Here is a 22,512-nt window from a genome sequence, read left to right as displayed (position 1 = left end):
ACGGATTGTTAAAGCAAGTTGTTGATGGTTTTTTATTCAATACAAAAAGTCGCAGAATCAATTTTGGCGGTTTTTTCTTTATAAATACAATCGAATCTGAAGCAGCGCATCTTTTACTCATCCCTTCTACATCAGCTAAATCCAGAAGTTAGAATATAAGAACAAAGAATGCCTCACCTTGGTTGTGTATTGAATAGGGAACCAGCCGCGGAGGCCGCTCTTTTCGTTCTCTCCATAGTGCCAGCCGTCACGTGGTTGGGGGATGAGAAGTTGGACGGTGTCTCCGACATCCAGTTGGAGCTTAGTTTGACCATCCCCGGCGTAAGGGTGGGTAGCCTTTACTCTCTTTTTAGAAGGAGCTAGAATAGAATTGTAAGAATGAAGATTTCAAAAAATAATTGAAAAAACACACGCTCGGGGCTAAAAACGCTGATCCGACACTACTTTTCAGCCCCGGTTAAAAAAAAGCGAAAAAAAGCAAATCAAGAATTGTGATGCCACGGCAAAAACCTGGTGAGTTATCAGGAGAGTTACCGCTCGGCGAGACAGCTGAAAGATTTCATGAGACTACTGGTACTTGAAAAATGATGAAACGATAAAAAATGATTGTGGAGATATTTTGTCAAAAGCGTTTTAACCTTCTTTTGCTCTTGGAATCAAAAACGTATCTGAACAAGTCGAGAATCAGTTCAACTATTAGTTCCATACCTCGCGTGACTGTAGCTGCAGTAGAAGCTGCGACAACAGGGGCTGGTGGAATCGATGGTTCGGACATGTTGTGAATGTCTTCGGACATGTCTGGCATCTGATAAATTGACTTTCGAGGAGTTGGAGCAGTTTCTTCAACAGCCTAGCAGACAGATGATGTATCCTTTCTTTACTTCTGGTACTTACCGCATCCGCAGCAGCTTGCCAATCAGTATTTCCAAGATTCAGCTCATCCAAGTGCTCTGCAATAATCTTCTGATTCTGCGCGTGGAATAGTGACAGCTTCGTCATCGATTTCTTTAGCGATTCAACCGCGAACCTAAAAGTCTTTATCAACCAGACACAAATAGAATGTAAAGTACCCGTAGCGTTTGTTCTGTTCCAAGACTGATTTCTTCAAGCTTTCCCTGGCGTAGTTGTCGAGATTCTTGGTGATTTGCTTCAGCTCCTGTTCTTTTTGCATCCGCTTTTGGTCGTCTTTCTTTGACTTGCCTTTCTTTGCCAGCTTGGAGATTTCCTTTTCTAAATAAACCAGCTGAGCAGAGCATTTAAGCGCTCAATTACCTTTTGCTTCTTTAGCATCAACCCCATCATTCCACTTCTTTCTCAACTTTTGCAGTTCCGAGTTCAGGTACTCTCCATCCTTTGAAATCTTCAAGTCTCAAGGAAAGCTTAGGATTAATATTTGCTAAAAGCCAACTCAGACACGCGGCTTGTAAAATTTCATATGCGAAGAAAAATACGAAGCTCAACTCGTTTCCTAGTTCAACGATGTTTGCCTGTGCGGCTTCTTGGTATTGCTCGAGCTCGGCCTTGAGTTTTCGGATGATTTCTTCGGCGGCGGAAATTCCGTCTGGGAGATCGGAGCGGGCAGAGGAATCTTCTGCGTGTTTGAGCAGGACTGCAAGGCTCTAGAACACCTTCGAATCGTTTCTTTTGCTTTGAAAACTGACCTTTGCAATTTCATTTTGCGCCTCAATCATCTGCGCGCCTGCAGTCTCATACTGCCGGAACGCCGAGTTGAGCTGCTCCAACGCAGGATGATACCCATTCAGCAAGTTGTTATAATTGTCCTTTGCAGTGGCTTATTGAGGATCAAATTCTGAAGCTTTTGAGCCGCTTTTGCAAATAATTACGCGTGTCCTAAGCAGACAAAATGAAAGTTTAGGCAAACAGAAAACGTCGACCGGGTCATTTTTTCATTCAAACAAAATTATTTTCATGCTTCGTTCTGACTAGACCAAACAAATAAATGAAAAATCATAGATTTGGAAATTTTTCAATTAGGGAATTTTTATCTTTTGTGAAAATAAGCCTAATAATTTCAAGATGAGCCTATTTTGGGATTGCTTTTTTAGTCTGATATCAACAAGGACTAGCGTCTTTCTATTTCTAAATTGTTAGACTAAAGTTATGAAGTCATTGAGAACTAAGTCTATTTACAAATCATAAACTGCTCGCATAATTTATATGCGCTCTAAATCTATCTCCTCACTTATCAATTCGCCACCTTCCTTAGTCTTCGAAGCATTGTGACTCATTTGACTTACAGGAGCAGCCATAATTCTAGCGTTCTCTTTTTACGTTCGGAATTTGCAGCGCGGCGCAACTGCAACTTGCAGAGGAAGAAAAATAGCGCAAAAACGAGTTCGCTAAAAGTCAACAGGACTCGCCGTTTATATGGACAAATATTTGATTGATGTCGTCGATACACTGACTATTTGCAGTTATTACAAGCCCAGAAGGAGCGTTTATCTCATGTCTAGTTACTCTCTCCCGCAAAAATTAAGTTCTTGACTCATCAAGTGAAAGAAAAGCATGGAATCATTCTCCTTATTTTCCTGCGAGAGTGTGTTTGGATTCGGAACACTTTTCACAATGGTTAAATCAACAATGACAGGCACAAAGGGGCAACTTCTCAGCTTTGACAAGACTTTGATCAACACTTGAAAAGAACCACAGTTTTTCCATCATTTATTCAAGATCTAAAAAAATCAAGGAGAAATTTAATTATTGAAGCGTCTGATGATTCGCTCTTTTGTGAATTCTTTTCGGCAGATCGGGCAGAGCTTCTCAGGAAGACCAGTCAAGCACTTGAAGCAGGAAAGATGGCCACAGTGAAGGGTACATTCTTGACGATCAGCGCTATTGTATACTTCGAAGCAAATTTTGCAAGAGGGTACATTGATTCCGGCAAAAAATAATTGAAATGAAAATGAATAAAATCAATGTTGAATACCAGTTATTCCGAGATCATCTGAAATTTCGGCAAGTGCAGATGTGAGCGAGTCTTTCATACTGTCACGAACTTCAGTTGCGCGCTGTAGATTCGCAGTTGCTATCTTAATTTCTTCAGTAAATTTTTCCACATCCGTTTTTGCTTCTTCGTAATGGTCCAACACCAGTGAAAAATGACGAGGCTTATCTGCAAATAATTGAAAAGAATATTTGATCTGTATCTATTGCATTACCTGCTGATTGATTTTTCTTGCCGGCGTCGCAACATTTAGGAACTCACGATGCGAAAGATTCGAAACATCACATTTCATACCAGGACATCCAAATTTTGCGTCAGAGAAGACAAAATAATGCTGTTTTTTAGAAAATTCCTTTTCAAAACATTGAAAGGATTTAGTAAGATTTAATTTATTATCGGAAGGAATAGAATAAATAAATAAAGAATAATTGAGTATATTTTATACTTTACATTTCAAAATCCTTGTCAGTCAAGACAAACAGTTTTTCCTTCCTGCGGAAGAATTGCCATTTTCTCTGTTATACCAGCGCAATAACGACCGCAATTATACACATCCCGACCAGTTATTTTTTTACATGACCCAACCGCTCCTTTCTGAACCGGAGTCACGTGTATTTTCATAATTTCTCGTTTCAAACTCCCTGTCGAAATTTCAAATTATCGGGTTGCCCAAGTTTTAGAGCAAAAATGAATTTGATTTAAAAAAAGATGAATCACAATTTTTGTTCAAGATCTCTCAAATTGAGAGTCTCAATTGGTGATTTTCCTCAAGTTGAGACAAAATACTACGTTTTGACAAATCGGTGATTTGAAGTCGCTTTTATAGTTGTCTATTTTTTATCTTTGATCACATTTCTTTAAATTCACAAAATCGTTGATTCAATGAACAAATTTATTTTCAATATTCAGTAACAACTACAGATTCACTATCACTATCTCCGACGAAAGTTGAAAAAGTCGGTTTCCGTTCCAATATCTTCGGCAATTTTTCTGTACAACTATTATTCTTCCTTTCTAGTGAAAGAGTTTGGGCAATATGAACAGCTCTAGAATTTGAGTTTTGATTTTCGTTTTCGATGATGATTGAGTCGGGCACGCCAGAGTCGCGGGAGTAGCTTTCTTTGGAGTTGTAAGAGTTGTCTGAGCGGTTTGTGTGGAGTTCTGGGTAGGGTTGAGAATCGGGATGATGTTTGCAAGCTAGAAGTAGGAGGTAAGAAGGATGAAAATTGAAATTTTCTTACTAGGGAGTGAAATAAACAGCTCATCTTTGGAGTTTGACGGAGGAATCGTCGGACCTCGTTTTTCGTTTCTTGTCTTGTAGAATCTATCAAAAGGTAAGCAAAGAAATGATTTTGAGAAAGCTACCTGACGCAAATAAAAATCGTTATTGTTATCAAAATCATCACTGCACCAGCAAAAATGCCAACAAGAACCACCGCCGCTTTTGAAGCATCATCAATATTTTCCAAGCTCCTGAAGCTTTCGGAGACATAGACGACTACCTCAGCTACATCGCCATCTTTGATCAACCCCTCGCTGTCGGACACAACCACTTGGAATTGATAGTAAACGGGGACGTCCGAAAGATTCCAGAGGGACTTTGATAGGGAGATTTCACCAGTACGGTCGTTGATTGAAAATGGCAGGTCGGCTCTTGCAGGAGAAATGGTAAAGATCATTTTTGAACTTTTATCTGCATCTATTGCCTCGACGTATCCGATCGAAGTGGCTATTTTGGCGTTCTTTGCGATCGAGAAATTAGAATTTCGAGATGAAAACATTGGTGCGAACTCGTTAACATCATTGATGAATATTTTCACTTGCGTAGATCCGGATAGGCTGGGTCGACCATGGTCAGACGCAATTATTTCGAAGCTGAGGAAATCAGAATCTGACTCGTTGAATCTTTCTGCGTTGATTGATTCTAGTACAATAATGTTTCCACTTTCACTGTCGATGTCAAAGATTCCCAAAGGATCGTTGATACTGTAGGAAATTTCAGCGTTGGGACCCTCATCAAGATCCTCTGCTAAAATCTGCGCGACGGTGACTCCCGGCGAATTGTTTTCATCAATTTGAAGATTGTACTGCCCGTGGCGGAAAAATGGAGCATTGTCGTTGATGTCCGTGATCAAGATTTTGACGTTCTTGACCGTCTCTCTCGCTGGGAAGCCAGAATCGCGAGCAATGAGCTTCAAATTGTATTCGTCGATTCTTTCTCGATCCAGAAAACTTTTTGTCTTGAGCAAGTATCGGTTCTTCGAATTGCTCTCAAGCTCAAAATCGGATGAATTCTGAACTTCTAGGTGAACATCGTCATTGTCCTTGTCCTGCACATTGATCAGCGCAACAAAATCCCCGATTTTCGCATCTTCAGGCATTGACCCGGGCGCGTTGGAAAGCCAGGAGATGCGTATTTCTGGAGAATTGTCATTCTCGTCAATAAGATTGACAACTACTGTTGTGTACGCAGGAGAAGAGCCGACGCCTTTATCGTCTGCCTTGATATGGAGGTTGTAAACGGCTGCGGATTCGAAATCCAGAGGCTTGGCGATTTTCAACTCTCCTGTTGAGCTATTGAGGCTGAATTTGTCCATCGTGGATTGAGAATTTATGTTTTCTTGGAAGGAATAAACGATTTCCCCGTTGATGCCCTTATCAGCGTCGGTAGCATGGAGAGTGGTGATGATTGTTCCAACTTCTGCGTTTTCAGAAATGCTCACTTCAATTTCAGTCGACTCAAATTTCGGGCTGTGGTCGTTTATGTCTTCAATCTCAATAATCACTTCTGCCTCTCCTCTTCTGCCACCACCATCTTCTGCAATTATTTTTAACACGTGTCTTGATCGCTTGTTGACATCCAATTCTCTCGTCAATTGAATCTGAGGAATTCGGATCGACGACCCTTTTTCTTCTTTAATTTCGAAATACTTTGGTTTTTGTTCGCTTTCCAAAAAGTACTTTTTCACTTGATAAGGAAAGGTATCCGCGTCGGAAGCTGGAGAAAGCCGAAGAATTGTGCCGATTTCGGCGCTTTCTGGAAGAGTGAGGAAAAATTGAGATTCTGGGAATTTCGGGGAATTGTCGTTTAGGTCGAGAATGAGGAGTTTGATGTTGAAGACGTTGAAGAATTCTTGAGGAGTAGACAGCACTTCGATTTCGAGGGAACAGTCTTCCTTGATTCCACAAATCGATTCGCGGTCAATTTCCTTTTTCGTATACAGATCGCCGGAAGAAGCATCAATGTCCAGATACTCCTCTCCTTCGATTATTTTAAACACCCGCTGAGCAACATTCAGCGGCGAACCGAGCTGCGCATCCTGGGGCAAGTTGCCAATGTATGAACCGCGAGTGGTGCCATCGTTAATTGTATATTGGAGCTCTGCCGCGGAATTGAGCGTGGCGAGGAATGTTACTATGTTGAGAAGCATTTTTCGGCGGATTTTAGCGCATTCCCTGAAAAGACAAAGGGTTAATTTCAATTCTAGCGCTCGTAAGGGAAGGCCGTTAAAAATTTTTTAAAAAGAACTCGAGTTCCATCATAGACATTCTTCCTTTTTTTTCACTTGACAAGTCTCAAGAGCTCTCCACAAATTACTTTGCCAGGCCTCAAGGGTATCCTCTTGATATTGTCATCATGAAAAGACAGATTTTTTATTTAACATCCAATTTGAGCCACAAACATCGAGTGGCAACGGTGGGAGAGAGCGCGGGGTACACGATACTTGAGTTACAAATTGTCCGGGAAATAACCCGATAGCCGACAAATCGTTGTTTGGCAAATAGGGGAAAAGTGACAAGATTTGATGGATACCCTCGATTTGTTCTCATAAAATAAGGGAGTCAGCGTCTTGTTCTTTCAATTTTTTCTTATAAAAATGGACTACCGGATTTTGCTTATTAAAAATAATCGATTTCAAAAGCACCCCTTTCAATGCAATAAAAGGAACCACTTTCTGACACTACGGCATTTCGACTTTCGAGGATATTAAAAGAATTATTAATTGGCGCTGCTCCCCGCCTCGACTCATAAAAATTGCAGCCAAGGAGCCGCTAATGATCGCTGCGCCCAAAACTACCTTGTTCTGCTTCTGGCGTCGTGCCCAGAAGCATGTGCACCAATTCTGCATTATTGTCACCTTGCGGTCAGCCAGGGCGAAAATAATTGGAATAAATGAGACCTGAAAAATGCGCAATTTATTCTTATTTTTTGAAAACCGATATGTTCATGTATGCAGGGGGCGGTTTTATGAATTTTGAATGAGGATCCGATCCGCTTTTTTCGTTTTTACTCGAAAAAAGAGGGAAACTCTTGAAAAAAAAACGAAGTTGGAGCACTCAATTTCTACTCAAGGGTCGGACCGGATGTCTTAAAAACGGACTTTTTGCTCACTCACTCACTCACTCATGCATATTTACCATAAAACATATGAGTACTAAAGTATTAGTAAGTTATGAAAAGTATTATTTTGGTGTTTATTTTGACGATTTTCCGGGCGGATAATGCGGAAGTATGAGTGTGTTTGCACCTGGAAATTGATGTCTATCGTAGCGTGTCCGCAACTGGTACTGTAACACCACCTTAATCTTGTATTGATAAGCGCCTTTGCATACACAAATACAGGGCAGGGTGATTTCCCGGCGGCGCTTACCCGGGATTACCGGTTGTCCGATGTTTTTCCGAAAGCGGAGCTTGAAAGAGCTACTACCGGCTGAGATAATAGATCGAGGGAAGGTGCGCCGGGTGTAATTAAAGCTTTCTAGAGATAACATGAAGTAAAAAAAGAACGAGAAAGGAGATATTCGCGGGAAACTACGGGTTGACGCTATCTTGTCAAAATTTAAATTGCTTTAATTCATCCCCTCCCTTTTGATCTCCAACAAATGTTATTCCGTTGACTCCACCCTTATGTAATTTGGATTCACCACGGAAGCGGCTAAAAGGTATAGAACTATGTCAAAAATCGCTGTTTTGAATCTTTTGGAGCACGTTTTTCTGCTCTATTTATGCAGCAGGCGATTTTCTTTGAGAGCGTGCGGGGCGAACTTAAAAACTTAGAAATTTTGATCTGGCATCAATCATCTTTTGCTGTGGAGAACGCGTGACATGTGAAAATTGCAATAGCCATGAAATTTGACCCAGACTGACTTGATGATCTGATCGCTCAATTTTCGAGTCGAAGAAAAAAAAACTTGATCAGGTTTTTTAATATGGAAGTTTTTACTAGTACCCCCCTCTTTTCCGCTTGAAATCAAAAGGTGGGTATATCCTTAAGAATTTTGAAAATAAGCACTTGAAATTTGAAATTCTCAATTTCGTTCTCTTGCTTTTGATTTGTATCAATCTCAATCCCTCAAGAGAGCCCCTGTTTTTCCCCTGCTATCATTTTTAATCTGCAGCCTAACTTCATAATCCCGTCCTCTTTTGTACCCCCTTTCTTGGCCGTTTTCGAGGAGCTACGAGAAAAAGTGAAGAGTATCACTTGATGTCACTTCACTGCGAAATTAACTTCCACTGTTTTTGTTAATTTTCGTCAAGGAAGACAAAAACTCTCCTTGAAGGAGTTTCCCAGCAAGGATTAATTGAATCCTAGCGGGTTATCTTATCAAATAATGCGCTTTTTATTACTACGAAAATCGATGTGGATTGAACAACTTTTTGTAAGTTGAAAGTGGAGTGTTGATCATTATTGGATAATGAATTTTTGATACGGCGGGAAGTGATACTTTTCAATGCTTGGGAAAGATCTATCTCAAAGGTCAAGACAAAAGATAATGTGGCAGCAATATACAAAAATGGTCGAAAATCAAGCTCTAGAAATTTTCAGTAACAACATTCATATACGGCCTGAAAGACCCTTTTCCAATACTTTTCTGATATTTCCGATGTCTACTTCTATTAAAAAATGGTCAAAACTAATTTAATAACAGTACCTTTATACTGTATAAATTATACAGAAGTATGAAAATGAAGAGCGATTTCTTCGTGAATCTCTGTTTTTTCGTGATTTTTCGACGTTTCAAAAACAGGAAGATCTGGTTCTGTTCATGCTCTTTCTGACCGCATGCGTTATTTAAACAAAATTACCCAAAATAAGTATTTTGGTGTTTTTTCGTGCTCCGAGAAGGCTTGGTGGAAAATTGGTGCCCCAGGGCTGCGCGCACGGAGGCGCTGCGCTCGCACTTACTAAAACACACACAAAACCACACAATTACGGGATGAAGATTATTGACACGGCTGGGGTTTGATACTTCAGCACCACCCGCCGCCGAGGAAACCCGGTTATTGAGAATACACATGTTGTTTGTTTTTACACGGTAGATTTCTTTCCTGAAGGTTATTATTAAGGGTGTCCTCAACGATTTACCCAAAACATGGTTGACTTTTAGTTAATAGAATCTCAATAAAAGTCATCAGTTTTAAATATATACTTATTTTAAAAATCTTCGTTATGGTTTTTGCTAGAATGCTCGCTTGATATCCTTTTTTGATTTTTCTTTTCTTTTATTTCATTTTTGAGCATGCAAGAGTTTTCATAAAGTTAGGCTTCAAGAAGCTTTTCTGCCATCATGTTGGCCTTGAGCAGTTTTTGCTTTCTTTTTCGTTTTTGGATTCTTTTTCAGAGTTATATCACTAGCTCAAATTTACTTGTCGAAACAAAAATAACAGTAAGAAACTCTGTCTTTCATACTGCATGACGAACATGACGATGATCAGCCCAATCAAGAGGGCAGCAAATGTTCCAACGATGGAGGGAATCCAGACGTTCTTGGCCTCATCGGAGAGGGTGGATTCGGCTGAAAATTTGATTGTTATTTTTGGATAAAAATATTGATAACTTGTTGTAGTCGTTCGTGGTTTCGTGAATTTGTCCCAGATGTATGGAGGAGTCGGTTCTTGGAATGGCTATCTCGAGTTTTTTATGCTCTGTAAGTGAATGAGAGAAACAAACTAAGTGGTCATCTTTTTTGATGAAAAACTCTTCACAAAATTTTCCCAAGAATTTTCGGAAGGAGAGTCGGCTCAGTATTTATTGTTATTGTTATATTTCCATCAAGAGGAGATTCAGTAAAATAGGCCATCTCGATTTTTTTCTACTCTATTTTCTCAACTGAAAACTAGAAGCGTTTCTCGTGAGGAAGAAAAGGTCAGAAGGAATTTGAAGAGCTTTGGGATAGTCGGATATTTTCATTGTTTCTGCCAATTTGTCAGCAACCGTTAATACTGGTATCTTACCAGTGACCTTTTGAGAAGACTTTGTAGTAGTTTTCTTCGTTTGAAATCATGGAAGACCACTTTTATTTCATTTTCACATAATCTTTCCTCATCAGTTACTCCGCCGTAACATAATGTGAGACAAAAGCATCTGCAAACTCAAATAAAAGTTCATATTTAACTGACTCTTCTGAACCATCTAAAGAACACACAGAAAAAAATGAAATTTTTATTCGCCCTTCCCGCTTTTCTCCAGGCTTGTACCAATTGCAAAGAAGTTGGCACTAGAAATCTTCCGCAGCCAATTTCGCAAGAGCAAAGAGCTGAATTGGTGAGAAATGGATGGGAATTGGCTGTTGATGGTCGAGATTCAGGTACAGAAAAGAAAGAAATCACCTCTAAAAAGCGATTTCAGCATTCAAAAAACACGAATTCGCGGATTTCAACGAAGCTTTTGGCTGCATGACCCGCGCTGCATTGAAAGCCGAAGCTATTGTCCACCACCCAGAATGGTTCAACGTCTGGAACAAGCTCGAAGTCATTCTAACCACTCACGACATTGGAGGACTATCGGACTTGGACTACGAAATGGCGCTTTTCATTGATTCCTGCTGAGAAATAAATATGAATTGTTAAAAAAAAGCTGACTTTATTCTTCTACCACTTTCATGGTTTCAATATCAAAAGACATTAATAAATAATCATCGTTTTATTGAGAATTTTTGAATTTTTGAAAAGGCCAAAAAAGCCTTGTTCGTTTCAACTTCTTCACACAACCTCTAAATAATTGAACAATTATCACTCTTCCGTTCACATTTTCTTTTGTTTGCTGCCATAGATATATTTTACGAGTTATTTTGCTGACTCTGAGGATTGAAGCTAGGTGCAATAAACAAGAGAACCATAAAATGAAAAGCCTTTGTCTTATTTATATGTCGGTTCTTGCTTTGAAAATGGTAAGTGAACATATTTGAAAAAAATTAAAAGATAAAATCAGCCTGCGAATTACGACTCAGATGAAGAAACAGGCGTAACCGACTTGAGTGTGACTGCTTTATTGGAATGGATAAATGACATTTTACCATCAGAAAACTCCTTCAAAGGATCTGTTCAGATCTATTTTTACTGGAGGAAACAGTTTAAGTTTAGTTTGTTAGAAAAAAGTCCCTTTTCTCTTGAAATTTCAATTTGAAAAACTGACTTAGAGACAATCGCTTAGCAAATATCACGACAAAACCTATTGATATAAGAAGTGATAGAATCTGGTTTCCTAATGCAAATTTGATCAATTTTGACGGAAGTTCTTATGATTTTAATCCGTCGAAAATACGATTGATGCCGAGTGGTGACATCATGGCCTGGAAGAGATTTACGATCGAAAGTTATTGCGTCATCCGCTCTCAGTTTTATCCAATGGATGATAATATTTGCACCATCATATTAGAATTGCGGGGCAACAGGTAGAAAAAAGGTTTCTTCGTGGTTTTAATCATCATCATTCGAGCGTTCCTCTTACTGGAAATCAAACGATTTTGAACAAAGCAGCTATTAATACTCTTCACAACAAGTGGTGGGTTCATTCTCCTCTGTCTTTTGCGCGACCTAATTATCCTATAACTGAGGAGCAAATGAATTTCGTCGGCTCAACAGATTACTTTCTCGAGTTCGGGTTTTCCGCCGCGCGTTTATACGACCATGAAATGAAAAACGTCGTTTTCCCGCTATACTTATTGGGCTTTATCGCTGCAGTTTCGATTATGATTCCAGGAAAAGGATCGATATAAGAAAGTTCTAGAACAAAATGTCTTGCTTGCAAACGGGCGGACCATAAATGGCGAGAAAAGACATTTTACACCGAGTTTTTTCTGATAAACATACACATCTCTTGTTCGATTTTTATGCGAGCATAAGTCATTAAAACATCTCATTTTTAATTTTTTCGGCCCCAAGGCTCCTTCTTCTCAAATAAATCCAATCGAAGCAACTTATGGGGAGCGACTAGGAGTTGTCGTCACTATTCAACTTGCTTTGCTTGTTCTTCTGAGCGTGATTGAGCAGGTAACGAGCTGATTCAACTTTTGAAATCAACAAGGACAATTTTAGAGAGTGGCTCCATCTGGAACTGGAAAACAACCGATTCTGTTTGGTTTCTTTGTTTATGCTACGATAATTTGCCTTTGGTCATTTCTGGAAGCGATTTTCTACCTCTACCTCAGTGACGGAAATGGGTCAGTGAGAATACCAAGGTTCTTGAAACCACTTTATCGCCGGATCATGCCCGTGTCATGTCCAGAAGTTGAAGGTATGATTTTTATGTAATAATGGCCAAGAAAATTAATGATTGTTTTTGAAGAAAGTTACAACATGTGCGATACTGGCGTCAAGAAGATGCATTGCTTTACCGGCGGAATATTTGTTGGAGTAACAACGATCTACATCATCATTCAGATAATTGCACTCTATGCAAATAGGCCCGATCAAAGTCTGAAGCTCGCGGATCAGATTTTAATGGAATCTGGAGTGCTTCAAAATTGACCTTACCATTGTCAAATTCCTCCTTCATTTTGCCCTTCTTTTGAGATAAAATTAGTCCTGACAATAAAACATATCATGCGCTGTCCATCTTTTTCCTCTTTCAGCATGCTCCGATTACATAATTACGCACAAGCAACTTGTTTCACCTAATCTTTTTAACGATCAGCCGGACTATATAATTAAATCTAGTTGTTTATTTTCGTAAATAATTATTTTCATTTGACAAGAGATTTTTCATATCCAACAAAGATTTTTACCAATTAAGAGATGTAATATGTCATTTTGTTTAGAATGGACGACTTGATCGCTTTGAATAAGGAGTTATCCGCGCTTATCACTGAGCTCGGTGGCAATCCTTTTTCTCTCACTATAGTTGGAGACCGAGTGGTTCTTCCGGAAGCTCTACGGCCAAAAGAAGCCAACCCGAATCCCTACCCAACAACCCCTGTTACAGAACCAACCGCTCCACAAACAAATCCTTCCCCTTCATCTCCTACAACAATTCCCTCTTCTTCCGTTAACAACTCTGTTCCTTCCTCTGCAAGTTCTTCGACAAACAACTCTGACCCTATTTGTCCTCCTCCTTCTCAAGATACAAGCTCATCTTCACCCTCTCAAACCAACAATAAGTCCCCTGAAAACCCAAGTTCTCCTCCCGTAGTTCCAGAAAACTCTGTAATCCCTTCTTCGTCTTTACAAAATCCTCAAGATACCCAAGAAGCTCCTAAGGCCTCAAAATGTAAGTCGTTATAAATTAAAGAGACACAATTTCTAATTAAGCTGTTCCTGACCGATTTGGCTTTGTTACCCTCGCCACAACTGACAGCTATGCCTCCGGCGCTTTGGTTCTTGCTAGATCTCTTCGAAATGTCGAAACCGCTGCAGAGCTTGTTTGCTTGGTTAGCAACAATCTTACTGCTTCATCAAGAGCCCAACTCGAAGAAGAATTCGATGAAGTCATTATTGTCGATGTCTTGAACTCAAATGATGATGCAATGCTCGCACTTCTCAAGCGTCCAGAACTTGGAGTTACTCTAACAAAGGTTTGTCTTGATTGTTTTTACGATTGTACTTACCCATTCTTTCATGATAGCTCCACTGCTGGAAATTAACTCAATTCACGAAAATGGTCTTTCTCGACGCTGACACCCTCGTTCTTCAAAACATCGACGATCTTTTCCAGCGAAATGAGCTCTCTGCTGTCGCTGATTGTGGCTGGCCAAGTTGCTTCAACTCTGGCGTTTTTGTCTTCAAACCATCGATCGACACGTTCACCGCTCTTCTTGACTTCGCAAACAACCAGGGAAGCTTTGACGGGGGCGATCAAGGCCTCTTGAATGATTTTTTCTCCGACTGGTCTACCGCTTCTACTTCCAAAATCCTCCCTTTTGGTTACAACGTCCATGCCGCAGCAACTTATGCCTATGCACCAGCTTTTCAGAAGTTCAAAGACCAAGTCAAAGTTGTTCACTTTCTTGGATCGACTAAGCCGTGGACTTCTAGAGTCGCACCACAAAGCGAATTTGCTAGCTACTGGCAATTATGGTGGTCGCTTTTTGAAACAACAGACTCAACTGAAATCTCGATCACTCAAATTTCTGAAGATGAAGCCCAGACTCCTGTAGATGGATCTATTAAATCCGGTTTCGCCCTTGTCCAGGTAAATTTTCGCCTCGAAAACGGCTCGAGATCAGTTTTTAGGATGCTCTTGATGCTCAGATGGCGCTGGGGAGTTCTGAACCTGCTCCAAAATTTGATATAAGAATCTAATTTTTGTACGATTTTTAATAAATAAAGACCTTCTGATATTTGTCTTTTCTATGAAACTTTTGTTCATGATCTTCAAATTTGTGCTTCAAAATGTGTCAAAATAAACGAAAAAACTCTTCTCAATTCAAGAGAGCCAAATATGGACGAGAAACTTAAAAATATAATATGGTTGTCGATAAGTGCCATGGTTATGTTTACCGGGTACTTTACCATGGCTGGTACGAGCGAGACGATTATCAGAGCATATAATGAGAGGACGGGAGATAATGTGAGCAGCTTCTTGAGTTTTGGAATTCTCAGCGTGGCGAATGCAATTGGCTGCTTTTTCGTTTCTCCTGTTGTAGGAACCAGGATTTTAAAATGAAAAATTTAAGTTCAACAAATCAGGGAAACCATAATGCTTTTTCAAATTAAAGATAATGGCAAAATAACAATAACCGCCTAACGAGTCACAAATCAAAGTTGCACTAGCTGTCATTCCCAGACAAGGCATTCGTCCTATAATCCTAAAATCCTCGAAAAGCAATGATAGGTCGAAAAAACACTTATTTCATCGGTGGTCTTCTTCAAACTGCGTACATTGCCACCTACATCAGTCCTCAACCCATCCTCCTTTACATCATGTCTGTCATTGGCGGATTCGGAGCCGCATTCATCTGGGTCGTGACTGGAATCACCCTCGGCGTCAATTCCACCGAAACAACCGGCCATCGAAACACCTGCTTTTTCTGGATCGGGCTTCAGTCTGGAAATCTCTTTGGCAACTTCTACGTCTTCTTTGCTTGGGGAGGAGCGGATGAGATTTCCAAGTCGATGCAAATCTCTACAATTGCGATCGCCGCTGGAATCAGTCTTCTTGGCTCATTTTTGACGCTGATGATAAAAGAGATTCAATCGGACGAGGATGAAATGAAACCAATGGAAAAAATTAAAGCAGCTTTCAAAACCGGGAAAGATATTCGAGCCCAGCTGATCATTCCTGCAGCGATTTTCGGCGGAATCGAGCAAGGCTTTGTAACGAATATTTACCCCACTTGTGTTGGCGCTTCAAAATCACTCGGTTCTGATTCTCCTCATTTCATCGGCATTTCTTCCATCATCGTCGGCGTCGGAGAAGTAACCGGTGCTTTCTTCCAACTCAGCCATCGAGTGCAGAATCTAAGGGCGTACCTGTATCTCGTCGCTGGAGGACTGTTCTTTTTGGGCAACACTTTGATATTCTTGTTCATGCCAAATGATTGCACGAATTCTAGCGCTTATGAAAATCCGCTGGTTGATCCGACAATTGGAATAATTTTAACTTGCTCGTTTTTGTTTGGAATCACAGACAGCATTTTCAGTATGCTCCCCGAAGCTGCTATTGGTAATATTATTGAAAAGGGTTATTTTTGCTAATTCAACTATTTTTTCTAGCGACGATGTTTTCTACCGGCTCTGAAACAACTGGTGGTATGACTGTTTGGAATGTTAACTATGGTCTTGCACAGGTAAAACTTTATTCACAACAAGTGGGAATATTTTTTAAGACTGCGATGTTCTACTACACTGGTTACGTAACACTCTACAATCAACTTTTGATACAGTTGTCGATGATGGTTCTGGCGTTACTGGCCTTTTCAAAACTTGATCTTAGACTTCTACGATTTTCAAAAACTCCTGAAACCTAATAGTATTCAAATAAATCCGCTTTTAAGAAAACGCGTAAACGAAGCTTTTTGATGTATTGTGCGCAGTTTTTTGGCAACTTCAATCAACTTTCTTTAAAATTAAAAACATGCATCGCGCAGATTGAGCCGCTAATGCATTGGATTTTTGTTGGATCTACATTATTTACCCTCGATCGATATCGAGTTCATTGTTCAACTTAAAATTGGCTTTTTCATATTTCACTTTTTTGATGAGAGAAGAAATTATACAGTTTCAAAAAGTTTTGTTTTTGGTTTGTTTGATCGCGCCTCTCGTTCTGTATCTCTTGTTTCAAGAGCGAAAGCAGTACAGTAAGGTGCAGGAGCGAAAAAGTAAGGAGATAAAAAAATCTTTATATATTTTGATAACTTTAGTGATCGGAAGTATTCTAAAACAAGTGTGGAGCTCTCACCATGATCATTTACAGCAGCATGCCACTCGAGAACATCAAGCAAATGGAATAGAGGACTACCAAAAGCAAGAAATCTCTAAGCAAAAAGCTCTTTAAGTTTTTTCTGTAAATACAGGACATATTTTTGAGATAATATCAATCGTCGAATATTATCTGGCTATCTTCATATTTTACCCTAACCGACGCTTAAGGCAAGCTGGGATAGAGGTAGCTAAAAGCACCTGCAGCCGTCATTAGTGACATATGTTTTGAAAGTTGAACATCTTGCATGACTCTTATATAAATGAATGAGGGATGTGCTCGAAATTATTTTTTAAATGAAGCAAATAGTATAGAGATTTTTCCCGAATGATTAAGAGAAAAATAATTATATTTGAATAAAAAGTTTATTTTTTATCAGCCTATCCTTCGTGAATGAAACCTGTTTTCTGATGATTTTATGAAATGAAACGAAAAACCCTGATTTTTTTGCCTTTGAATGTCGTTTATAATAAAAGAAATTTCATTGACTGTACTTTAAAGAATTTTATGGGATATTTTTCCTTATTTAAATCAAGGAAGAATGCTCGTTTGAAGATCGATTCAACTTCTTATTAAAAACTTTTGATTTTAAATTTTTTCTTCTGCTTTTTTTCATTAAAATGACTCACTTCGGCCAAAGTTCATTATCTTTGAATCTTGATTGTCGTAAAAAATGCAAACCCGACCTATTATCCAAAAGAGTTGAGAGAAATGAAAGTAATCGGAGGTGGTCTTTGCAGAACTGGAACTCTATCGACTCGCAAATTTTTCGAAGACAACGGTCTTTCTCCCAGGCAGGGATGTACATTCGCAGCGCAAAATCCGCAAAACAGCGCAAAATGCGGGATTTTTCATTCTGCAGCGCAAAATCCGCAAATTTCCGCAAAATGCGCGAAAATCCAGCAAAATTCGCAAAATTACGCAAATTGCGTGTTTTTGCGCAATCCGCAATTCCACAAAAAGCGCAAAATCCGCAAAATTTCCGCAAAATCAAGAAATTACCATTTTCCGCAAAACAGCGCAAAATTTTGCAATTTGCGCGATTTTCGGATTCCGCAGCGCAAAACAGCGCAAAATCGCCCACAAAAAAATCCGCAATCGCAGCGCAGCGCAAAGCAAAAATTTCTGCGAATGTACATCCCTGCTCCCAGGTAAGAGATATTCTTCAAATTTTTTAAAAATCTTTTAGCTATCATGGCTCGCAATGCTACACCTCAAATGACCAGGGTTTCTGGGTCGATTGCCTTGATCGCAACGATGTTGACTCGATAATTTCATTCGTAAAAGATCGAGGGTATATTTCTAGCACGGATATCCCGACTTGCTTCATGGTGAAAGAGCTGGCCGATGCATTTCCAGATGCAAGCGTGATTCTCGGAATCCGCGACAGTCCGAAAAAATGGGTTGAGTCTTTTGAAAATACAGTTATGCAGCATTATAGAGAGGTAAGATCAAAAACAAAGTGTTTGATCATTTTGTCGGCGTAAAGGCTTGTCTACCCCATTTTAGGGCTTCTAGACGAATATCTTCTACCTTACCGCTCATCCTGCCTCTGTCTTCGCCGTCTCTTATCAGCGAAAAATGGCAAGATCTTGGCTTGGCAAAGGCATCGAAAAGGGAAATTCCACCGCCCCTGAAAATCAGCAGCTGACTTCCGATCTCGACAATTTCTGGGCATGGCCGTCTTCTGACTGGGAACAGTTCTACATCAACTGGGTCAGATACGTTCAGACTGTTATTCCAAAAGAACGGTTGTTGGTTTTTAATGTGAAGGAAGGAGTCAAGCCGTTGGAAAAGTTCCTTGGCCTCGATTTACCTGAAGGTGAACTTTTCAAAGTTTCTTTCTTGAACTCTATTAAATAGACTACGTGATGCCATTTGTTCACGAAACCGCACAATATGCCATTCTACTAAAAGAATATAGGATTCGGATAATCAGTGCAAGCGCTAGTAGACTCGGATAAGCAGCCAGGGAAACGACAGCGCCATGACCCAGAAAAGAAGTGGGAGGTGATACGGGCGTAAGAGAGCGAGTCATTTAAGCGGCTGTCCGGTACTCACGCAAACCAGTTCCGAAAATTATAGCCAAGGGCTATAATATTCTTAGGGGAAAAGTTAAGAGAATTTTGAGAGTATCCAAACTCGCGAAGCCGAGAATTATGCAACTCTCAAAACACTCTTAGGTAGACCATCATTTGGATTTACCGCTTATTCTACCCCTAGTCTCTTCAAGACTATAAACTGAACAGTCTCTTGACTCTAAACCTAAGTCTTCTTGACTTTAAACTATACAGTCTCTTGACTGGAAAGCGAAGTCTTTTGCAGACTAAAAAGAAAGTCTTTGGGACAATAATTAAAAGGCCTCGTTTCAAATATTCGAAGGCAAAAAGTAAAAACTTCAGGTCTTCCTGAACAAGGTGCAAAAGAGAATTTAAAAATCTCATTCTAAAACACCTTCAGAACCGCTTCACCAAGTTCATTCTTTCAGACTGTGTAAAATAAATCTTGACCCACTTGCCTGATTCCGGCCGGTTAAGATACTCGTAGAAAGAAGTTCTCAACGAGGAACGAGAAAAATAAGACTCGCAATACAAAGCGACTCTCGCTAGAAGTCGTGAAGTACAAAAAAAAAGAGTCGCGCGTTAAATTTGCGCAGACTTTAACTAAAAATCCGAGTTCAAGGTTTTTACAACCGATTGAAAATATTTTTCTCGAAATTCGGAGGTACAAAGCCTCTCCATATGGCATTTAGTTCCATTTTGGCTCAGTCATCACACGCCGAAAGCTCCATGATTTGCCACCAGTTCACTCGAGTTTGGCCCTGCAGCTGTCTTAGCAGGAGTTAACTCCTGGCGGTGGGCGTGTTGCATCTCCCTGCACTCGGCTTGACGCATTTCTCACCGAGTATCATGCTTCGATCAAATTATAAGATCTGTGACATTGAAGACGAGAACTCTTTGCTAACTAGCGCCCATCATCTAGGCAGGTTCAAAAAGCGCACGCAGTGCAAACTTTAGAAAATCGCCTAAAAATTTTGATTTCCGTTTTCCGGAAGCCAGAGCTGGCAAGATGGCGAAGCCAAAGAATTTTCAACTAAGGAAAAAAGGACTATGCTCTGCACTAGAAACGATTCCTTAGATGCAGATTTATTAAAAAAAAAATAATAAATCTAGCATCTTGATAAACAAAACATTCTCACCTTTTTCTTAAAAGTTAAACTGGTAAATTCCTTTTTATAAAAAGGCTAGAAAATTTCTCCAAATGATGAGAATAACAAAAATGGTAGGGGAGGGAATATTCCTCTTACCACATCTGTTTATGCGTGATTACTATACGAATATAGGATTCGGATAATCAGTGCAAGCGCTAGTAGACTCGGATAAGCAGCCAGGGAAACGACAGCGCCATGACCCAGAAAAGAAGTGGGAGGTGATACGGGCGTAAGAGAGCGAGTCATTTAAGCGGCTGTCCGGTACTCACGCAAACCAGTTCCGAAAATTATAGCCAAGGGCTATAATATTCTTAGGGGAAAAGTTAAGAGAATTTTGAGAGTATCCAAACTCGCGAAGCCGAGAATTATGCAACTCTCAAAATTCTCACCCGCCCTCCATCCCTAGAATAAGCTCATTTATATTTCCCCTAGGTAGTGTGTAGGTGATGAGCACTTGCTTACATACTACCCAAACCATAACCTTGACTCTAAGGCTGCTAAGAGTCATCCATAGTATAAGTTATCGCGCGTGCTCGGGAATATTCCTCTTACCACATCTGTTTATGCGTGATTACTATACACAATACGATTTTTTGCTGTTTTGACGATATTCTCGATTGGCTCGATGATTGCAGGATTGCTCTTTGGATGCATGAAGCTATTTTTGACTGGCATAGCTTTTTACTGTCTCCAGGTAAGCGAGCTTCCGTCAAGAGTGGGTTAAATGATGTTTCAAAGACGCTGATGTTGATTTTTTCTCGAAGAAACATGGAGAACGCTACAAATGGATTTTCTGTCTCCGATCTTTTCCCAAAAAGATCCTGAACGAATGAGAAAGCGGCAAATTAACAGATTTACCTGACGACTGAGTGAACTCCTTGTTGATTGCTGGATAATATTGTAAAACAAAGATTCTCCAATAAACAAATCCCAACTTGCCGGCTATGATCAATCCCTATTATCGAACACATGTAAAAAGCAAATCATGTCCATAAAAAAGGATCAACCAGAAGGAGTTTGAGCCGATTATGGGTGTGAACATATGATTGTAAGGATACGATGGCATTTGACATTGCCCTAATCTTTGAGAATTTTCGGTACAAAGCAAGCTAGTTTCAGGTTAAAAAATATCGTTAAAATTGTCTATTCATGTTCGATTCGACGACTCGGCGCCTTGAATCGACATTATTCTAATATTCTATATTTCTTACAATCATTAATTTTCAAAAAAGGAGGAAGATGGTAATGCATTTCTGATTGATTTATCTGGTTTTATACTTAATGAATCATTAAGTTAATGATATCTTAGGCATCAAAGATCATGTTTTTTGGAGATTGCATAGTAAGGTCCATTAATATTGTTTTTATTAACAAAAATTTGCGTCATTTTCTGCCGAACTAATTCCTTTATCGAGACTTATTTGCACTAATGGATTATTCTTTATTGCTGACGTTTCGAACTCGTCGGCCTCCACGAGTGGACTATGCCTCTTATACGCTCTTATGTCACCAATGCCGCAAATTGAGCTTCTACAGTCTTATTCTGAATAAGCAAAGACAAGCCCATCCCTACTTATGCCTACTGATCAGCGAAAGTCAGCGCGGAACACTTGCCAAACCACTTCATTTCCTCGAGTTTGAGCTGAATTAGTAACGCTACGAAAACTACAGCTTCGAAAAACAATGGAAAAATCCATTGCACTCGTCTTCTGTAGAATTCAGAATTATTGACAAGAAAAAAATAGAAGTTATCTGATGATGAAGTTCATTCTGAAAAAACATCAGCGTTCGCTCATACCATAGGGGTTGAATATTCATAACCAATGATGAGATAACAAGCTGATAACAAAAAGGCTCCTCTGTGAAAACTAGGTCAAGTCTTGAGTCAACTTCTTGTGAATTTCGGACTTAAGGGTGTCAACAACGATTCTGGCCATATTTGTAACAATAGTTTGAGTTACTTCCCGATTCGCTTTTGATTCATTTTTCCTCTCATTTTTTCAATTGAACCCTAATTTACAAAGAAAATTTGACGAAATTTTGAAATACTAATCCCATAATCCCCACCGCGGCTTCAAAGAAACTCCAAATGCAGGATTTCGCCAAACTTGTAACAATAGTTTAGGTACTTTCCCGTAATTCAATTTCAATTATTTTTTCACGATATGAAAGCTCAAACACTTTTGTACAAAGTAAATTTGAGGGATTTCTGAAAACTTCACTGCATGCATCTTTTTTCATGCATTATCTTGAAGTAAGATTTATCCAAATTTTGAAGTCGATTCTAGTGCAGTTTCTGCAGATCGATTTTTTTCATTTTCGCAGCGATCATTGTTTGATCCCTTCACAATCCCCCGGTGCGCAAAGATTGAGTACTGATTAATCCCTTAATCCCCTTTTCCGGCGCTAAAGTGCAGCTGTTTGCGACTTTTGTAGCGCTGTTTGACCTTGAAAAACTTGCCTGATCCTATCGATATGGGTATCATTGAAAAGGAAATTTTTTAAGCTTTCAGAAAATATACTGGTTAATATATAAAAACGAAAGTTGAAAAATGGCATTTCTAATAGTGCATTTCTACTGAGCGCTAGTGCATTAGCGCGCCTATAGAATGGTGCGTATCTCCTGACCCAGATGAGATATTTCAGATCTGAAAAAGATTTGGAATCCTAAAAGGCTGAATAAAAAGATATTAATT

The 22,512-nt window shown here is 39.6% G+C and overlaps 6 protein-coding genes across 11 annotated transcripts; 4 read left to right on the top strand and 2 right to left on the bottom strand.

Moving 5' to 3' along the window:
- Nucleotides 1–18: 18 nt before the first annotated feature.
- On the bottom strand, nt 19–2,510 carry LOC145700363 (BAR/IMD domain-containing adapter protein 2-like). Of its 6 annotated transcripts, none has more exons than XM_081777619.1 (11): nt 2,226–2,510; nt 1,662–1,784; nt 1,471–1,619; nt 1,273–1,370; nt 1,071–1,230; nt 895–1,027; nt 709–850; nt 639–668; nt 511–549; nt 178–359; nt 19–135 (listed from the first exon to the last, which is right to left on the bottom strand). In XM_081777619.1, the coding sequence occupies exons 1-11, from the start codon at nt 2,268–2,270 to the stop codon at nt 127–129; spliced, it is 1,110 nt and encodes a 369-aa protein (XP_081633745.1). In that variant the 5' UTR covers nt 2,271–2,510; the 3' UTR covers nt 19–126. The 6 variants fall into 6 exon arrangements, with proteins under 6 accessions (XP_081633745.1, XP_081633746.1, XP_081633748.1 ...); XM_081777620.1 differs by having other exon boundaries at nt 535–549; XM_081777622.1 differs by lacking the exon at nt 511–549.
- Nucleotides 2,511–3,851: 1,341 nt separating this feature from the next.
- On the bottom strand, nt 3,852–9,195 carry LOC145698550 (protocadherin gamma-B1-like). The gene is made up of 4 exons (XM_081775753.1): nt 8,900–9,195; nt 4,331–6,421; nt 4,207–4,289; nt 3,852–4,162 (listed from the first exon to the last, which is right to left on the bottom strand). The coding sequence occupies exons 2-4, from the start codon at nt 6,394–6,396 to the stop codon at nt 3,864–3,866; spliced, it is 2,448 nt and encodes an 815-aa protein (XP_081631879.1). The 5' UTR covers nt 6,397–6,421; nt 8,900–9,195; the 3' UTR covers nt 3,852–3,863.
- A 1,193-nt stretch (nt 9,196–10,388) lies between these two features.
- On the top strand, nt 10,389–10,856 carry LOC145698741 (putative pterin-4-alpha-carbinolamine dehydratase). The gene is made up of 2 exons (XM_081775958.1): nt 10,389–10,555; nt 10,597–10,856. Exons 1-2 carry the CDS (start codon nt 10,402–10,404, stop codon nt 10,794–10,796), a joined length of 354 nt encoding a protein of 117 aa, XP_081632084.1. The 5' UTR covers nt 10,389–10,401; the 3' UTR covers nt 10,797–10,856.
- Nucleotides 10,857–12,996: 2,140 nt separating this feature from the next.
- LOC145696280 (glycogenin-1-like) lies at nt 12,997–14,827 on the top strand. Its single transcript, XM_081773283.1, has 4 exons — nt 12,997–13,455; nt 13,497–13,759; nt 13,810–14,376; nt 14,418–14,827. Exons 1-4 carry the CDS (start codon nt 13,008–13,010, stop codon nt 14,484–14,486), a joined length of 1,347 nt encoding a protein of 448 aa, XP_081629409.1. The 5' UTR covers nt 12,997–13,007; the 3' UTR covers nt 14,487–14,827.
- Nucleotides 14,828–15,011: 184 nt separating this feature from the next.
- On the top strand, nt 15,012–16,153 carry LOC145697588 (UNC93-like protein MFSD11). The gene is made up of 3 exons (XM_081774809.1): nt 15,012–15,849; nt 15,900–15,973; nt 16,013–16,153. The coding sequence occupies exons 1-3, from the start codon at nt 15,012–15,014 to the stop codon at nt 16,151–16,153; spliced, it is 1,053 nt and encodes a 350-aa protein (XP_081630935.1).
- Nucleotides 16,154–17,722: 1,569 nt separating this feature from the next.
- LOC145697099 (uncharacterized) lies at nt 17,723–20,701 on the top strand. Its single transcript, XM_081774250.1, has 4 exons — nt 17,723–18,050; nt 18,115–18,427; nt 18,469–20,510; nt 20,555–20,701. Exons 2-3 carry the CDS (start codon nt 18,187–18,189, stop codon nt 18,567–18,569), a joined length of 342 nt encoding a protein of 113 aa, XP_081630376.1. The 5' UTR covers nt 17,723–18,050; nt 18,115–18,186; the 3' UTR covers nt 18,570–20,510; nt 20,555–20,701.
- Nucleotides 20,702–22,512: the final 1,811 nt, after the last annotated feature.

Source organism: Oikopleura dioica, chromosome 2 (assembly GCF_907165135.1).
Source record: "Oikopleura dioica chromosome 2, OKI2018_I68_1.0, whole genome shotgun sequence".
NCBI classification, from domain to species: Eukaryota; Metazoa; Chordata; class Appendicularia; order Copelata; family Oikopleuridae; genus Oikopleura; species Oikopleura dioica.
This window is presented reverse-complemented; position numbering and strand designations above follow the sequence as displayed.

What these genes read in the sequence shown, in the direction of transcription:
- LOC145700363 (XM_081777619.1), bottom strand. Translation starts at nt 2,270, where the DNA reads ATGGCTGCTCCTGTAAGTCAAATGAGTCACAATGCTTCGAAGACT. An exon ending in CGCAAAATGAAATTGCAAAG is followed by an intron (nt 1,620 to 1,661) that starts GTCAGTTTTCAA and finishes AAGGTGTTCTAG; the next exon opens with AGCCTTGCAGTCCTGCTCAA. An exon ending in GATTCCAAGAGCAAAAGAAG is followed by an intron (nt 550 to 638) that starts GTTAAAACGCTT and finishes GAAATCTTTCAG; the next exon opens with CTGTCTCGCCGAGCGGTAAC.
- LOC145698550 (XM_081775753.1), bottom strand. Translation starts at nt 6,396, where the DNA reads ATGCTTCTCAACATAGTAACATTCCTCGCCACGCTCAATTCCGCGGCA. An exon ending in ACGATTTTTATTTGCGTCAG is followed by an intron (nt 4,290 to 4,330) that starts GTAGCTTTCTCA and finishes ACCTTTTGATAG; the next exon opens with ATTCTACAAGACAAGAAACG. An exon ending in GCTGTTTATTTCACTCCCTA is followed by an intron (nt 4,163 to 4,206) that starts GTAAGAAAATTT and finishes TCCTACTTCTAG; the next exon opens with CTTGCAAACATCATCCCGAT.
- LOC145698741 (XM_081775958.1), top strand. Translation starts at nt 10,402, where the DNA reads ATGAAATTTTTATTCGCCCTTCCCGCTTTTCTCCAGGCTTGTACCAAT. An exon ending in TGTTGATGGTCGAGATTCAG is followed by an intron (nt 10,556 to 10,596) that starts GTACAGAAAAGA and finishes AAGCGATTTCAG; the next exon opens with CATTCAAAAAACACGAATTC.
- LOC145696280 (XM_081773283.1), top strand. Translation starts at nt 13,008, where the DNA reads ATGGACGACTTGATCGCTTTGAATAAGGAGTTATCCGCGCTTATCACT. An exon ending in TTGGAGTTACTCTAACAAAG is followed by an intron (nt 13,760 to 13,809) that starts GTTTGTCTTGAT and finishes CTTTCATGATAG; the next exon opens with CTCCACTGCTGGAAATTAAC. An exon ending in CCGGTTTCGCCCTTGTCCAG is followed by an intron (nt 14,377 to 14,417) that starts GTAAATTTTCGC and finishes ATCAGTTTTTAG; the next exon opens with GATGCTCTTGATGCTCAGAT.
- LOC145697588 (XM_081774809.1), top strand. Translation starts at nt 15,012, where the DNA reads ATGATAGGTCGAAAAAACACTTATTTCATCGGTGGTCTTCTTCAAACT. An exon ending in GCTCCCCGAAGCTGCTATTG is followed by an intron (nt 15,850 to 15,899) that starts GTAATATTATTG and finishes TATTTTTTCTAG; the next exon opens with CGACGATGTTTTCTACCGGC. An exon ending in TTAACTATGGTCTTGCACAG is followed by an intron (nt 15,974 to 16,012) that starts GTAAAACTTTAT and finishes ATATTTTTTAAG; the next exon opens with ACTGCGATGTTCTACTACAC.
- LOC145697099 (XM_081774250.1), top strand. Translation starts at nt 18,187, where the DNA reads ATGGCAAGATCTTGGCTTGGCAAAGGCATCGAAAAGGGAAATTCCACC. An exon ending in TGGCCTCGATTTACCTGAAG is followed by an intron (nt 18,428 to 18,468) that starts GTGAACTTTTCA and finishes TCTATTAAATAG; the next exon opens with ACTACGTGATGCCATTTGTT.